The sequence below is a fragment of the Dermacentor andersoni genome, chromosome 3 (genome assembly GCF_023375885.2).
Source record: "Dermacentor andersoni chromosome 3, qqDerAnde1_hic_scaffold, whole genome shotgun sequence".
NCBI lineage: Eukaryota > Metazoa > Arthropoda > Arachnida > Ixodida > Ixodidae > Dermacentor > Dermacentor andersoni.
Window position 1 is genome coordinate 71995788 of NC_092816.1, and position 18427 is coordinate 72014214.

Here is an 18427-nt window from a genome sequence, read left to right on the forward strand (position 1 = left end):
AAGAATTTTGTCTTATTGAAGTTCATTATATGAAGGTTTGACTGCATTATAATAAATTATTTAGAGCACTCAGAGGCTTACAAGTACATTTTCTAGGGTTTGTATTCTTTAGATGTTCATTTAATAAAAAAGTATGAAAGGTTGCAAATATCATGCCGGCACTCCTTTAAGAAAAATAGAACAATGTGCATTCCAATGCCCTCGGCAGACAGGAAGGCTAGCTTTCCAAGTTTGACAGGATGTGACGCTGCCTAATTTAAGTTTTCTGCATAAGTACTGCATCCTGAAAGTTGTTGCTCCCTGTTGTTGACGATGAATCATACTGTTTTGCAGGAATTCCAAACACTTCCATCCACAGCCGAGGAGATCGCCAAGAAGTTGCACGCAGAAGAAGTGAAGCTGAGCTGCATGCTTCCTGTGGATGTCTCAGTAAGTAATTATTTTAGTAATTATTGATTATGGCGGTATACTATGTTTATCTTTCCTATGTTATTTATGGGCATGTGTATAAGCACTCTACAATGACAAATTTCTTTTATACCACCATAAAGGAGCAATTTTATTGATAGAATTTTCATGACTACAGTTACTACTCTGCTTGGACCACTTACAAATTAGGTCAGTACTCTGTAATTAGTGCAGCACTGTAACAAAAATGCAGTCCAAGCAAACATGCACACCCTACAGTTCGTTTAATGATCTTCCATTGGTAAGCACCTGCCGTGGTTGCTCAGTGGCTATGGTGTTAGGCTGCTGAGCACGAGGTCGCGGGATCGAATCCTGGCCATGGCGGCCGCATTTTGATGGGGACGAAATGCGAAAACACCCATGGTACTTAGATTTAGGTGCACGTTAAAGAACCCCAGGTGGTCGAAATTTCCGGAGTCCCCCACTACGGCGCGCCTCATAATCAGAAAGTGGTTTTGGCACGTAAAACTGCATAATTAAATGTTTTTTTTTTTTTTTCCATCGGTAAGCGATTATTGTTCTGTTACAGTTCAGCTTGTCTTCCACTGGTTTGATTACGTGCTCAACCTGTGCAATGCATGGCGGCAGAGCGTAGGACACTGTTGCGTGAACAACAGGTGTGTACTGCAAAACAGGCACGTACTGCAAAACGGGCACTGATGGACATGCTGCGACATGCTTTCTATGGACTTCTGCTTTCTGCCCAATTTTTGGCAGTTCACTGTCATTCTCAACCTAGATGTTGGTACGATTTGATGCAGCAAGTTACCTGAAACATTTCGAGACCACATGGGCCACAGTGAGTGCATTTTACGCCAATTTTTGGCCCCTATACTGCCCTCTGATACCCTGCTGCACATCAGAAGCGTGCCAAGCCTACGCATCGTCAGAGCTTAATTGAGCCCTGGGCGACCGACAACATGATGCATGATGCGACACACTGGCAGCTCAAGATTGGAAAGTTTCGTGATGGCTGCTAAGTCTGACGGAATTAAGGCAAATGCAGATGATGGTATCTGGGGTACCGTTCCAGTGCTTGAAGTCATAGGCGCGCAGATGCCTTATTAGACATCCTAGTCGTGTCCACGAGGCGATGAGCGCAGAGGTCAACACCAAGGGCGAAGTAGGTCAGAAAATCGACACCCAATATGGCCATACGTACGTCTGCAATGTACGTCTGCAACAATGAATGCCCATCGCAAGGTGTGCCGGAGGAGGCCCAAGTCGATGGTAAGAGAGCGCTGGCCACGTGTGGATAGAAGAGCTGTTGGCTGCTTGAAAGGAAGCTTTTTTTTTTTCTGCACACTGCCGGTATAGTTGTGTGGCAGGTAGACCGCTGACCTCTGCCTCTATGTCCACAAGAAATCATATGGCAATCCTGTCATGACATAAAACAGGCGGCTCGTATAACAAGAGTCGCCGGCTGCCATCAGTGACTCAGGCATATTTCCCTGCCAGCTGCAAGGGGAATGGCACTGGCACCGAATTTGTTGCTCTACCAGCAATATGTGCTGCGATGAGGGCCAGAGCAAGAGCTGGACCAAGAAGGGAATCTGGAACCCCAATCACAGTAGCATTGATGACACTGGTTCGATGACCGTACTGCAGTAACGGTCTCTGCAAGTTGGCAATCGTATTGCTCAAGGCAAGACTGCAAATCTTCGAGGTGTGACTGCAGAACGGTCGTTGCCACAGTACCTCTTGCTGAAGAGTCAGCGATGCGGTCGGCCAGCTCTGCAAGATTCTCGAGGGACATGTCTTCTGATGTGGTAGCCAAGGCGACCACAATATTTTGCGGCAGGTGCTGAAGGAACAGTTCCCGCAGCAGCGGGCTGGTTGTGTCCACCCTACTATCACTGAGAAGCTGCCAATAAGACGTAGAAGTTCTGACGGTAGCCGAGCTCCTCTTCATTGAGAAGCTGCTGGAGGTGCCTGTGCACAGACACGGACTTGCGTTGCAGCAACTGTCGTGTTGAAGTGGTCATAGGGGGTGGTGTCATGGGGTGCGTTGACGACGTCTTCGAACATGACCACCTCTATGGGGAGTGCTGAGACAGCATGGAGGAACCTTGCACGCTGCAAAGTAATGCGCCGAAGGTCGAAGATGGTCTCCACCTGAGTAAACGAGGTTGCAGGATTTTGGGGCCGCAACAACGGCAGGTGCATCTGCACCTTGGTGAGGCCCTCTGCGCTGGTCGTTGGTCTCTCGTTCGTAGTCTTGTTCATGATGTCGTGCTCACCGTACAATCACTTCCGGGTCGCCACGTTATAGGGACTGAGGTTAGGTCCACTACAGCATTGAGTGAGTTGGTGAGCGAAAGACATGAGAATCGTTTGGACCAATAGCAGGAGCAGAAGAAGATTTCTTTTATTATTATTCTTCCCTTTTTCTTCTAGTCTCACAACTCACAGTATGAGGCACGAGACACACGTGCAGGAGTGCGCCATGTAGAAAGGGCAGCTGAGGAAGATGACAATGGCTGCTAAAGGTTTAGTTAGCACATGTTGAACCATGGTCACTCGCTACAGGGGAGGACGGTGCCGCGTATTATGAGCTCCGGTGCAACCTGGCATATGCCTTACAGAAGGAAGTGGTCCCCACCAAAGCGAGCCAGTCAAGAAGAGGACGTTCCCTATAAATCACCCTCGACATTATCAAAATGACCAGTCACAAACGTGCTCTCTTCAAGCAAGCCGATCGTGATCAACATTCCACGACCTTGACAAGGGCTAAAGAACTACGCTTTCTTAAAAGGCCCAGCGATGCTACTGTTATGCCAATTGCACCGGACTGTGCCGAGAGGCGAACCCTGCTACCTCCTGCTACATTTCAGCAAAATATGATAAATGTGCACCCACCCTGCATTGAAAGGGTTGCTCAAGCTTTTGAACACATAACTAAGTCCTCAAGTGCTGTTTCTCCACACCATCAAAAGCTGCATTGTGTGGACCAGTGGCTGCACTAGCTCCATGTTGGACCGAGTCAAAGTGACCTAGAGGAACCGAGCCAAGCCTCTCCAGTATCGTACCGCTATTTTTGTGGGCTGTTTATTTTCAATACCTCCCGCTCCTCCATGTGGGGGTAGCTTGGGCAACAGGGCAGCATCGCTTTTCAGGTGGCAGCAAGCGATTATGCTGTTGCTGAACTGGATCCCGCGCTACTCTCCTGTATGACCAATTTGAAACGGTGACTGAAGTTTAGGATGCTATATACTGTCTTATTAGATTTTTCGAACATATTGTGCATAATGTCACAGACATGGCAGTTGTGAACAAAATTGCCACCATTCAATTTGTCGCATATCTCTCACTTTAGTTGGTGAGGTGGCTTTAAAATGCCATACAGCCGCTGCTAAACTTTTGGTCAACTCGGCACTAAGCAGCAGCTTTCACCTTTGGATACTGACAAAGTGACGCTGTTTAGGCCTAGCTGCATTGTGTGATCGTGACAAATATTCAGGCAGCAGGCATGTGGGCCAGGACCGCCTCTGTCAGTACAAGGTTCGTCTGGATCGACAAGACCAATAGAAATGATAATGAATGTTGACAGTAGGAGACGCGTCAACAAACGCAGCCTGTATTTATTAAAGTGCAAAAGTGTATGCGAAGATCAGGCCGATTAGCCACCGATAGGCATGCAGATTGTGGTGGATATGCACGCTGACGAACTTCACGGCACTTTGAAAGCTGTCAATCTAATCCGCATGCATTATCTCGGCACTGATCACTGATAAGCCACCCGTACGAACAAATTAGTGGCATGCATTCCTCGACGGCTTGCAGCCCGCTACCACATTGGCCAGCGGCAAAGTTTCATCATGGCCACACTGCCTTGGCCATTAGGCTTACTTGGCATTGCTTCATCGGGCGTTGGTGATAATGTTACGGTTTGGTGCCGAATGAACGCAAATCTATTCGCAGCAGCCGTGCGACATTCGGAAAACCGACAAACCACCTTCCAAATGAAAGCGAAAGATGGCAGATGAACGAATATGAGGAGTGAGGGTGTAGCAAGTGTCGCGAACTTACAGTGACCCTCCAGATTTCAGATAATTTGACAGGTGGCAAATCACACTGAACCTGACACACGGACGGCACTTTTTCTTTACTGTCGGTGCTAGCTACGCGCGGAGTGGTGATCGAGTCGTATGATGGGGGCTCCTTTTGTCTGCCACACAAATTACGCCTTACGATAACTTGCATGGTGTTAAGTTGGGATAGCGCTTTTGCATTTTGGAGAAACACAGGAAAGCAAAACTTTCTATGCAATAAATAAGATTGCTGCAAAACACAGGTCCACTGTTAAACTGAGAACCTCATTGGCGTTCGGTACAACAGAATGTCACTGATTCATTAGTTTCAGAGGGGGGAAAAACACTTGATTCTATTCAACAGAAATTCTATTCATAAAAAAAAAAGATTTTCCCACACCTTCATGTACTAGACCTGAGCTGTAATCCATGCTGGCATACTAATTTGATGTTCCCTTTAGTAAGAGTAGACTGTACTCTATATATAGATTTCTGTGTACTTACGTTATTGATGGCTTGCTACAGTCTTGTTATGCAATGCTAGGAGACTCCCGCGCATGTGCAGCATCATATTTCCTTGCCCAGAATTTGTAAGCTATAAATTTTGTGAAAAACTTTCTGGTATTCGATTTGATGTTCGGCTTTCTTTTCTTGATTCAGTTCGAAACCTACTATTCAGTATTCACACAACCCTAGATTTCATCGGCCTTGGCTCAACAAAGAGAGCATCTTAATTGGAACTGTGCGCTGCTACTTCCTATATCTGACTCAGGTCTCTACACATGTGAAGTGTAATATCAGTTGGCAGCACCAGTGAAGGAGTCCTGAGAGAAAGTGCACCATATAGGGAACAGCAGATAATGTCAGGTTTGATCCATTCTTGCGATTGTGTTTTTTTTTTTTTTTTAATAACCACACTTGCTTTATGGTTGTGTCATGTATGACACACTGTTCCTGCATGCTTCCCACCGCTCACCTCTGAATAGTTTCTGTTGTGGTGTGTTTCTCTGCCATTATGATTCTGTGATCCTTTGTGTTCACTGTGCTTTGGGGTTTTTCCGTATTAATTGATTCATGATCAAATATCTCTGATTCAGTCAGTACTTGATGCTATAAAGTAATGCACATGTTCCAGAACCAAATGGCAACTCCGAATCATCAGATGTCTTTTTTTAATTTATAAGATTTCACTTGTTGCATTTCTAGAAACTGATACTTGATTTAAATAATTTACATTTCTGCTTAAAGTTTTTATGATTATAGCTCCGACATTGTAGAATTCGCCATCTCGCTTGAAACATTGCATTAATGCAAACTATTAACACTGGCATTATTCTAGGTATAGTTATGCTCCACCGTTTTATTCCTTTAAGGGGGCCCTGAACCACTTTTTATCGAAGTGTAGAAATGTGTTTGAAGTCAAAATAGGCTTTTTCAGAAATACTTTGCCACAAAAAGTATTTCAATGTGTTCAGTGGAAACGGAGTTATTAGCAATCAAACATCCCCTGCACGGTGCTTTCACTCCTTCTTCAATGACTTGCAATGTGAAGGCTGTGGTGGAGCGGGGCGTGCCTACAATGCTACGCCTACTGAATGTCACTGTGGTGCGCAGTCCAAATTTGATTTTGGATGTTCACGTAGGCGCCACTATATTCAGTTTTGGTACATTGATGCACCAGATGTAAGCCAAACGCAGTTGTTCTCAGCAAGCCTCATTGCGCTCAGCAAGTGGACTCTTCACGGCACCCTGCGACGAGTCAGGATTCCCATAAAACTAGTGCATTTTTGCAACCGAATTTTTGTCACTCAGTATTGTCAAACATCTTTATGTGGTGCCAACAAGGACAACGATGAAGTGAGGGAAGAGCCATACAACGACTATTGCAAGAAGACCTGCGGTCATTCGGCTGTCATAGTGAGGTTGACCTGTGTTTTAAAAGTTTTCAGGGGACATAGATTCACTGTTTGCCTTGTCTGTACTGTCACATATTTATAGCGACAGCATGACAGTGGTTGAAATACGGGCTGACCAGGTTGCAGGCAAGTGAATTTGGATTTTGGAAGGCAATGTGCTGACAACTCTTTTCAAACCTCTTAGTCCCCATCGAGTTCAAATTATCTGTCGGCAACTGTATGCAGTAACTTTCACAGGTTATAAGCACTTTTATTTTTGCTCCCACTTTGCAAGACTTGTAATTGGAGTCGGTGCTTTCTTGTAGGCAAGGCCAAATTGCTTGTGTAAGAACATCTGTCATTGATGTCAGTGGTTTTAACTATGGTTGAGGCTTCCTGTCAGACATTTTTGTCTTATTTTTGTCACCTGCTGGGCAGCAGATGTATCTTGTATCTAATAATTTTCATGGGCCAACCCCGAAGGCAATGCATTCTGACACAGCATCTCAAAGCGCTAACTGTCACGAGGGAAGAATGCGAGACACTGGCACATGATGCACATGCCAGGTATTTAAGAGAGCAATTTAGGGATGGAGAGAACCATGCACATGATGATCGTTTAATGGTTAGAGCATTTGGCTGCTGTGCTAGAAGACAAGTTCAATCCCGCTGTCGTTCACGCATTTCTTTATAACATTATAGTAGGTGGACTTCACTCACTGGAGATGTCTAATGGGAAACTTGAGGTGCGTATTGCGTATGCGAGCATGCCACAGTGTGTATGATATTGCTAGTTTGTAAAAGATCCGAGGCACAGAAAACGCACTTTGATAAAGCGAATAGCTTTCTGGAAGCATGCGGCCATTTGGTTACATTGGTAATCATTGTTGATGGTTTGTGCACAATCTCTCTCCGTCTCTTTCTCTCCTTTTTTTTTTTTTCCCCCCATGTGCTCTACTGCTCTGCAGAGAAGGCTCATGTTTCATGCTCGCTGATCCTTGCCATGGAAAACCTGTGCAGGTTGAGCGAGAGTACCACCAGCGGAAGCGAGACATCAGCCAACTGGAGACAGACGTTGGCGAAAACGAGACTCAGCTGTCGCAACTGGAGGCGGAGATGGAGGACACTCGGGGTCGCTGGCTGCCAAATATTGAGCAACTGCTGCAGAGGATAAACGTCGGCTTTGGCCGTTTCTTCCGTGCCCTGGGATGTGCAGGAGATGTGCGTACTGCCAATGTTGATTTTTCTTGAATAAGTCAAATCTCGATAATTCGAACTCAAAGGGGCCCGAAAATTGGTTCGAATTAGGAAAATTTCAAATTAAAAGTAGGACTTGTTCTTTTGTACTCGTGAACCATAGCACAATGCACGAACAGTGCGAGTCGTGAAATATCGCAACGCGCAAGCACACAGCGAGCGAAGATTACGAAACTGCCCACGCCAGCCAACGCTTACTTCCCTATAATGGCAGAAAATTAAACTTCAGGCAGCAGGCTAAGCTGCACTGGGCCAGCGGCGATGGCGCAGCCATAAAGGAGTTGAGAGGCAGGGCGAGGGGAGCGCAGTTGCGAGGAGCGGCGGGAGGGAAGCGGATTTGCTTTCACGCCAGCTTGATGGATGGCACTAATTAACTCAGTCCACCTAAGACTGGCACCGAAGCACCGAGTTGCTTCCCGATGCTTCCCTTTGCATGCTCGCGTGCTTGTTCCTTTGTCTACTGGCAGATCAGCGCTGCGTTTACGTTCTTCGTCCTGATGTTCTTAACGCGTCATGTTTATGAAGATGACGCCACATGTTTATGAAGTCATTGCCACTGATCATAATTGTGTTGGTGGGCTCCCTTCTGCTCCGGCGTCGCTGTGTGCAAAAGACAAGGACAATGACGTACTGAGTGGCGCCTTTGCATCCTTGTATTCAGGGTCCGTATTCAGGGACACCTTGGTTTAGACTCGTCATTTTTAAAAAAGTTGCAGGTTCACCCGAAAGGCGAAGCATCGATTGCGATAGCAAATTAGTGGACAGCTATACGAAGCAAGGATAGTAGTTTTATCGGGTGTATAAACTTGTAAACATAGGCATACTAACTAAATTAACAAGCATGGTGGCATGCACGCACAAGCAAACATGAACACATCTCACTCACTGATCACAGAAACTCGCTGTCTCGATGACCGTGGACACTCGCTGTCAAAACACTGGCGTGAGGAAATGCGGCAGCAGCAGCGAGCAAAGTGACATTCGGGCTGTGTATTGCTTCAACACTAAGTGAGCACCAAGAACACAGAGCACGCACAAAGCTATGAGCTGCCAACACACCTAGACTGTGCCCCTCTGCAGATCGCTCGAAAGATACAGCCGCGCGACCACATGCAGCCACCACATGTGCAGTTGCAGCCAGGGTAGAACGCCGCCCCCGACCCTCCCCTCCCCCGCGGTGCCTCGCAACGTTGGGTGCCTCGCGTGTGACGGAAGATGGTGCGCTTCCTCCCTGCTTCATCTCTTCCGTGCGGCCGAGATTGAGCCATGATTGTCAGCTCCCCTCACACGCTTTCGCTCGCCCATACAGCGTAGGGCACATGGTGACGGTGTTATCGCCCTTGGAGGTTATTGGTCTTTTTCGTGGAGTTCCCGTGGGTGCTGTGTTTGATCATGTCGTGACGTGCCCATTGCTTGCCTAAACTGCCTCTACGTTTACACTGGGTGTGTATGACACAGGTTCGGCTTAGCAAACCTGTTTCAGGAGATATCTTAGACGGTGACTGGGTGAACGACACGAAGGTTTGGCCACAGCTTCAGAGAACATGCAAAAACGCTTTGGAAGCCAATTAAGCTATGTTCAAAAGGTGCGAGCAGCGTATATGGTGCTTGTTTTAAAAGGGAGGCTAAATATGTGTTCCAAGCTATCCAAACTTTTTCCTTATAAATTCAATCAGGATCAGCGCATTTTGCTCTTTGTTCCTTATTTGGCAAATACTTAGAAGCAGAGGCTTGTCATGTTTCTGTTTCAGTAAAGTTTCTCAGTGCGGTCACTATCTCATTATTTTCTGCCGTCTCTCGTGAGTGTGTTCAGTTCCGATAGATTTGTTCTTACTGCGCACAAGGCTTGAAACGTAGATGTTTTGTGCATTGTAATAACTTCTAGCAAAGCTGTATTATCTCTAGTAACTCGCTTACTCTTGTGGACCGTCACGAAACATTCAGCTTGGGCCATTCGTGTGCTGTCCGTGTAGTTCGTCATTTATTGTGCATATAAAGTGAGAGCAGCATACTGGGCAAGTTGGTAATCCATTACTTAAATGATATTGCGCGACAAAAAATGACACGGACGTGAGAGAAGATGATTTGCACTTGGTGTGTCGTCTTCTCTCACGTCCGTGTCGTTTTTTGTTGCGCAATATCATTTAAGTAAGCATATATTCAAGTGTGCGAGCGTTCAGTTATTCTTGATACGTTGACGACAGAGTGGGTGTAAGTTTAGGTGCCAGTTGGGTTACACGTGTGTAGATAACATGCAGGAAACTTACTGTGACAGGAAGCGGTGCTGTTGCCATTGTCATTGTTTAACGAGCAGCACTCATTCTTGCCGATGTTCCAGAGTTGAAGTCCTTTCTTTGGAGGTTAGCGATACAATGCTGGTGAATGAACTAAGTCTTTTATTCTTGGGGAAAGTCGTGCATTGCAAAGGGCCGGCAACACAGGCTGTCCTTATGTAGCAGCAACCTATGAGCTTGGCCTCATAGATTCATTCCATTCCTTAATATGCCAGTCACTATTTTCGCTGCCAACTACTCTGCACACGTCTTCAATCCTCCACTCCACAAAGTGCAGCATGATTGGAGCACAATGCGTGAGCGAAAACAGCTGCATTTCTAACAGCTGAATGAACACAAACAGGATGGAAACAGTAATGGTTTCGTATTCATGCGCTGTCACTGAGGCTACGTGCGGCGGGCCACCGAAAGCGCCATCTCGTTTCTCTAGAACAAACTGCTCTGCGAAAAGGGTCAATACGTAACTGCATGCACGGTGTTTAGGAGTCTTTCCTGAGCTTATCCTCAAAGGCGGGGTCAGAGCAATGCTGGTCGGAGGCGCCACCATGTGATTTCACATGCTGCTGAGAGCATTGTCGGAGCGCAGTATGTTTGAATTAACCATTGCAAATGCTTGTGCATACGAATTACCTGCCGTTTTTGTGCATCGGAATACAAATAACTTTGACGGGACCATAGCGTTAGTTCGAATAAATGGGAAGTTCAAATTATCAAGATTCGACTGTATAGTGATACATGCCTACCAACAGAAGGAAAATAAAAACCTTCAAACCAGCCGAGATGGCAGAACAACCCTTGAACCCACAACCACACGCGCACGACGCATGATCCAGCGAACGCGGAGCCACCGCACCACTCAGCAAAAAGAGAGGGGGGAGTGGCAGTCGCACCGTACTCTTCAATACATGTACTACACAGGTCGGGGCGAAAATGCAAACTTGTAGAAAGAGTCAACAGATGACGTGGCCAGTCCAGGAGCGCCAGCTTTGCACTCAGGCGCGAAATTTTGAACGCATGATAGAGAACGTACCGGTACGTCAGTGACACTGTGGGGGGGAAGCGCGATGATGTACCGGTACGTCCGTGACAGCGAAAGGGTTAAGGATTGAAATAACAAAAGTTTGGTCCCATAGAAATATGTGGGTGATGGTCAGGACCGTTGGTCGATATTAAATTAAACGGAGTTGAATAAGAAGAAGCCTTTTTCAGCTCTGAACGCTAATTGCCAATCATAGAATCATTTTCTTTGTGGAAAAGCTTGCAACACTCGGGAATGTGGAGAGCAGCATCTCACTTTTCACTCTCACGTGTTGATATTTTTCTTCTTCTCCCCCACCCCTCCCCCTTTTTGCACTGCAGTGCTTTGATAGATTTTGTTTGCTAAGGTTCAGCCGAATTTGGCATAGGAAGTGTGCCCACTGGGCTGCTTCAAGGCGCATGTGTGTCAGAATGTGTGCTTTGCTTGGAAATGTTTTACAAATATTGACTAAAGATTTTATGAAATCAAAGTACCTTGGTGATGATGACGATTTAGTGGCATTCCCTTTGAAATGGTGCGGTGACAAGTAGTCACCTAGCTTGCTTGAGTTAATCAGGCATGCTATATGTGCTTTTCATTCTAGCATTTTCGTCCTGCTTAGAAGCAGGCGCCCTACCTAGTGCCATCTGTTGACAGCATTTCTAAACTTGTCCAGCGTATACTGCCTGGTGTGTCGTCTACGAATAATTTTTTTGAGCCAACAGTACCTCCCACCCAGAAAAACACTGACTTGAGCAATTCGGTCCTCATTCTGATGCCGGCATGGCAGCTTTGGCTGTCAATGGGTTAGGTAATTAAAGGCGTACTGATGTAACATTTCTGACAATTCTTTTATTACATTAAACTTAAGGGTCGAATTATTTTTGAAGAACCATGCCCACGTGGTCAATATTTTTTTTCTTTTGTTGCTGTTTCCAGTAGTAGGAAACGATTGAAAACTCATGAATACAGCAAAGATTTATTTCAAACAATATTTTGTCACATAAACAACGCTTTACTTGCACCAGCAGTGAGAAATTGAGAAAATGCCTATCTAAATTTATGGTTATCAATTTATTTTCCCAAAAACATGTTTAATCAGAAGAAACGCTCGAGCAGTCACTGTGAGAAGAGGCACCTCACATAGCCATACCGAAATCACGACTGCACACACCTCAGTGTGCAAGCAGACGTGAACCAGTACGGAAAGGAGAACGAAAAAAAAAAAAAATATATATATATTATTGCTGTTGCTAAGCTTCGTCCGCGTAGGGCTATATCTAAGCTAACGGAAATGCAACAGTGGTGGCCGTAAAAAAACGATAGCATATGCTCTACGCATGTCTAGGATTTAGCAGTCGATGCATGCGTGACCACATGAGCTAGGGCTCAAAGGTAGAGAAGTTGATTTGTGCGCCTCGGTCAGCGAAAATGCAATGTCAGATGACTTTGGGTGACTCCATAGAAATGGCAGCACCTGTCAACAAACAGTGTTGTCTAATACAAGCGAAATATTATACATAAAATTCGTGCTGTACATATACGTCAAAAACCATGCAAAATGGATTAGAGCCATCGTACATGTATAGCAAAAACCCTCCAAGGGGTAAGTGAATGCTGTAGGCCATTAGAGCCTAAAAAGATTGCAGCAAGTTTCAGAATGGCATGAATTTGAGGTAGAAAGCACTAATTGTCTCGCAGATACTTGCGTGCTAGTTAATTTCTGCACATCACTATTAGATGAGATATTCTTTGTGGTGCAAAGTGACACAGACGAAGACTTGAAGAAGACAGGATGCCTTCTTCTAGTCTTCGTCTTTGTCACTTTGCGCTACAAACCAAGAATACGTTACCATATTAACTCACCCAATTGTCCATCCTTTTGCAGTAATAGATAGATGATACTAGTTTGCATGCCAATGATAACATTATCATCATCTTATACTGCACTTGGCACCAAACTGCAAGTTTGCTTACGAAACTCAACATAGTGGTGCGGTGGTGCTCATTAGGCCTAGCCAGCGGATGTAGTGGAGCCAGCTGTTGTAGGAAGTTTGCCCACAAAATGTTGGTACCAGTAGAGCACATCTGTGATCGGCCACGATGTCATGTGATTTTGTGCGGTGCTGGTCTGATGGCCATGTGCGTGAAACAAAGTTTGGGTGCATGGGCCAACAGTCGGCAACTGTACCACCAAATTCATGCGTACACTTACTGGATGGAAAGAAGCTCATGTGTGCTAAAACCAATGAAAGTAAAACTGATTTTGATAGAATATATGAGTGGGCTTGCCTTTGTGATGCTCAGGCTGAACTGACAAGGGCAACAATCAAGATACAGTATACTTCCATTAATTGGACTCTGGTTAATTCGATCTTGGACTAAAGTCCCAGCTGCCACCCGTGCATTCATATGGTCCCAAACTTCCATTATCTCGATCCTAAAATTGACCTTCGGCAAATAATTCAAACTTCACTAGTCAGCACGCACGTATCTGACCCCCATGAGGAACATGACATTGACCCCTTTAGTGGCAGCACCTGTCACAGCAGAGCTTATGAGACGGTGAATGTATTACTGCATGCTCCCGCCGGAAAGGCTTATTTTCAATCTGCCCTGGGAAGACTTACAAACGATAACTGTAGCTCATAACTTCTAATTATGGTATTTATCCAATTCTAACATGTGCCCCTTTCTTATTTTATTGTTTCTCCCCCCAAAAATTGAGTCGAAAATTTTCTTCGCAGTGCAGCCGGATACCGAAACCCAAAACAGCGTTCGCGGTGAAGCTTACTTTAGGAAACCAGCTGCCATTGTGCAACATACATTAGACCCTTGCTCATTTTTCTTGCTAAAAAATTGATTGCGCATTAGATTTCTAATTTGTTTAGAAGCTTTAATGTCGTTTCTATTTTAGTTTTCGACTTTAGACACATAGAAACTGGGTGGCCATTTGATTAGGGGGCATTTTTGAGTCTGGCAATTACTATCAAATGAATCTGGTGTGTTCCCGCGCTTTTTCAACATCTTGTTTCATTTGACCTGCCAGATTTATTTGATCAGTTTCATCGGTCCCGTCAGTGTTGAATTAATGGAAGTTGACTGTATCTGCACATCGCAATGACCCGGACACCATAGAGGAAGAAAAACTGAGGAGAGGCTCTACCCTCTCCGTGCACTAGGCAAAAAGTATGTAGGAAGTCACGTGGTACTTCCTCCCTTTTTTTCCTTTCTTTTTCTTTCGCTGTGGCGGCCATGTTCTCCGGCCACAGTGGCAGCTTTGTTATGGTTGCGTTTGTTCACACATGTTGCTTCATGGGTTCAGTACTGTGGCAAAGGCATCATGCCTGGATTGCATTAGACTCTGTGTTTTGTACCACTGTGTTATCTGGGTTGTGCTCTCCCAGCTGTTGTTGTGGCCAGGTGGGACTAGAAGAAGTAAAAAGCATGAAACGAGCGTGCATACAACACCGTACACCACGCCACGGACGAAGGACGATGTGGGAATATTTTTCCAGTCTTTGGTGGATTCATGCTAACGTGTCATCACAGACTGAAACCGCTGTGCTTCAGGTTATGTATGATAAACACCTTCCACATCAGTGACAGCTGTGCAGTGTTCCTGGGACACCGGACGATGCATTTGTGGTGCGTACAACAGCCATGTGGAAGAATGGGAAAGAAGTGGCTGCTATGGGTAATGAAGAGACGAACCTTCTATACTGCAGTTATCTGGTGTGCTCAAGGGGCGCAGGGAAGTGAAGGCTGGCAGATGCAGTGCAAGAGTGAACAAGGCTTGACAGAAGAACGTACACCTGCATGTATGTAGGCCCGGTCAACGCGCTAGCTGCACGCATACACGCTTGCTGTTTGGCACCGCAGAGCTTTCTTTCCATGACACTTCACTTGCCGTGAGAACAATATACCACAGGCCGCAGTCGATGTATTTAAACGCGTCGCAACGCCCTCCTCTGCCGCACTGTTTGTAGGTCCACTGTGGCTCGTCACACCTCCATTGTGAGCTGCTGCCTGAACCGTGTTTAATAAAGCAAAATGATTCCGGTGGAGCCACTACCAGCATATGTGTTAGTTCTCATAAACTGCAGATGGGCTTGCCATAGGTTGTATCGCGATGGAATGCACTGCAATTGGGCCATTAATCAGATCACTGCAGCATGCAGCCTGGCGTGGTTGCACCTGTGGTAGCATCCCAAAGGCGAGAAATGTAAACAAGAGAGGAGAATCTGGCCTGGCACGATGGCAAAGTAACGCCGACTTCTGGCGTCACTTGGCTTCCCAACTAGTGACATCGGGGCCCCTCCTTAGATTTACTTTCCTCCATGCCTGGGATGCACACCTGGATGTGCAACAGGGAACACGAAACACACCTGTGGCTTTGGCCAGCACAAACTTTTAAGTAACTTTATCTCATTGGAGCACAAAACTGAGCAAGAAATCTGTAAACCGATTTTCTGCTGTGCTGGTGCTCTGTAAAACAATGGAATCTATTTTTCAGTCTCAATGAACTTTTACAGGCTGCCCGATTATTCTGGCAGTTTTGCAGCACTGTCCATGTTTCATTGCATTGTCCATGGTCGGCACCTGTCATGTGTTCATAGTTGGCTGCCAGTGATTGCATAATTTTGCATAGCAGTTTTGAGCGCAGTTTGAGGCTTCAGTGAGTAGCTATAAACCGACCTCGTGTAAAGCCAGCATCCAGTAAAAATTCAGAATAAAAATGTGCGGGCCTTACACAAGCAAACGCGGTAGCTTTTCTGTAGCCAGTGTTGCTTTCATTTCCACAGAACGTGTCTGTGTCGTGTCACAACATGGTAGGTGGTCATGTGGGAGCAAGGCATTGCAACATTTTTTGGCACTCACTCTTACTGTTCATTGCCTGCTATGCTACTACATTGGGCTTCACGAAGAGTAGCAGCATGGGAGGTGACTGAGCGAGCCAGAGTGAGTGCCAAAATGTTGCAATGTCTTGCTCTCACAAGACCACCTGCTGCGTCATGCCACAAATACCTCTGGGAAACGATACCAAAACTGACTGTAGAAAAGTTGCCAGTAATTTTTCTAAAGCTGTGAAGTTCTGGACTTTCTAACAGAATATATGATGACTCAGAATTACTATGTCAGTGTTTATTTAGAGCTTGTGGATAAACTTAAGATCAAAGTGCACAGGACTTACAACACATTAGCAGAGTAACCACTAAGTGTAAATAAAGGCAAGAGGCCTGTCCACAGGGTCTATCAGCTTGCATTTCAGAATCTGCATGTTCACACCAGCGTCACTAGATAGTGTGCCTCTCTGCTGCACAGTATAGTCTTTAAGCATTCCCTGTGTTTTGGCATTTCTGTTTATTGCTCAGCCTAGATGCGCTTTAGCTTTAGGTGTCCTTTCATGGTTCACATATCTACAATTTGAGAAAAAGGGCCGCTCATAGGTTCTGCAGTGATACGTCAATTAGTGCTTTGTGTGCAGACATTATTGCTTGTGATTGAATGCCATAGGTGTCCCCTCTCTTGTGCACAGGTGTCCCTCTACCAGGGTGAGCAGGCACACCAGTATGATCAGTTTGGCGTCAACATCCGGGTGAAGTTCAGAGACCAGGAGGCCTTGGCGGAGCTGTCTGCAGCGCACCAGAGCGGTGGAGAGCGGTCGGTGGCCACAGTGCTCTACATGATGGCTCTCCAGGAGCTGACGAGCGTGCCCTTCCGCTGCGTTGATGAGATCAATCAGGTGTGCATGCATGAACTTGTCCTTGCAGGGTTTAACACTGGTTGTTGCTTGCCGCAGTGACTCGCTTGCTGTGGCTTTTTGTTCTCGGCCACAGTGGGCACATCTTGAATTGAGTGGAATTCGAAATACGATTGAGTGGAATGGTCTTGCATTTAGATTTAGGTGCACATTAAAGAACACCAGGCGGCCAAAATTAATCTTGCTGCAATTAGCTGTATCTGAATTAATAAGTACAGTCAATGACCAATGGCCCTGAAACAGTGCTCTCGCACGCTGATCTGCTGGCAGGCGTAGCCACCACAGTGAAAATAGCCATTGTGTTTGACCACATTGCTTTTGGTGTGTGGTATAGTGACTGTTTTGTGTTGTCATGCGCTTTGCAATGCTAAGCCTAGCTGCTTCAGCATTCAGTACCAAACTTCCTGCTGTTATTCCGCAAAGATGTAACCCAGGGCGGAAAATGCTTTAGGACAACAAAGAATGCTCTTTCCTGTCCTAAAGCTCTTTTCCGCCCATGGTTGCGCGTCAACTTTGCAGAATAAGATGAACCAACTAGCCCAGCAACAAGTATTGATACGTTATATTGCTGCTGTTAGGTGCTGCTGTTAGGTGCTGTGTTCTTCATTGAAAATATTTGCCACTGTCAGCGATGGCACTGACTTCAGTTTCACCATCCTCACCAATGGCTTCGAAGCGCGGAAAACAAGGCAAACTGCATTGCAGAACACCGGTTCTCAAAAGTCAGCTTTGCCACAATACAACAATATTACGCAGTCTAGTTCAATGTATACGCGATGTATTGCGGTGAAGCTTACCAAAAGTGGACAGAGCCCACTGTCACAGGACATGCAATCAAACCCACATGTATCAAACTCGCAAAAAAACAGGAATTAGTTTGATACATCGTGTAATTCAATGTAGAACTTTTAGAGAACTGGACAACATAAAAGCACATACCATTTGTAACAGCACTTTATTGACAAAATGGTCTTAATTGTGGCTTAATATGCATACAAAATAGTCCCGAATTATTTTCTTTGTCTAGGAGTGCTCACATTTTTCGATGTTGTAGCTGTGGGAGGCTTCACATAGAAGAGCTGAAACAGGGCGAGTGCCTCCATCACGTTGGAGGGAGCAGGCGCAGGAATGGAGTTGTTCTCACTTTTCCGTTCACTCATGTCCTGATTCACGACAGCAGAGATAAGATCTCATTCTAAAGCTCTTCCGTGATCAGGTACCTTTGTCCATGGACACTAATTTGTTGACCATTGACCTGTCAACAGTTTCTGGAAATGCTGATAACTTGCACTGAATTTCGTGGAAATTGCCGTTGACTTTGTTGCACTCATTGGAAGACTTTTCACTGTCGTCACCAAAAATGTGGAAACTGGTGCAGTGATCATTTCCTTCTTACTGTCAACCTAGAATGCTGCAGTGACTTTTTTCTTTTCTCACCAAGTTTTACTCATTCATTTCCAACTTCACGGTGAACAGCAGGTTCTGCCGCTTCGTGCCAGCCATCACCTAAAGATAAACTAACGGCTAGGTTTGAATGCGTGTACTGTAGCTATGATTTATTTATTTTAACATTTATATGTAAAGGACGTATGGGCCTTTAGGGTACATGAATAAAAAGAATGAAAAAGAAAAAAACCACGAAACAGTAGAGTGAGTGTCTTTCCAGTGCTGCAGGGCAAACCAAGATCAGCTCTTCACGG

General features: G+C 45.5%; 1 protein-coding gene across 1 annotated transcript in view; it reads left to right on the forward strand.

Annotated features, from left to right (window-relative positions):
* Positions 1 to 18427, forward strand: part of SMC5 (structural maintenance of chromosomes 5) — a 108724-nt gene that overhangs the window by 76690 nt on the left and 13607 nt on the right. Inside the window, exons 21-23 of the mRNA XM_050193372.3 lie at positions 334 to 429; positions 7415 to 7615; positions 16503 to 16709. Coding sequence (XP_050049329.1) covers positions 334 to 429; positions 7415 to 7615; positions 16503 to 16709 — 504 coding nt within the window. The remainder of the gene's footprint in view (positions 1 to 333; positions 430 to 7414; positions 7616 to 16502; positions 16710 to 18427) is intronic.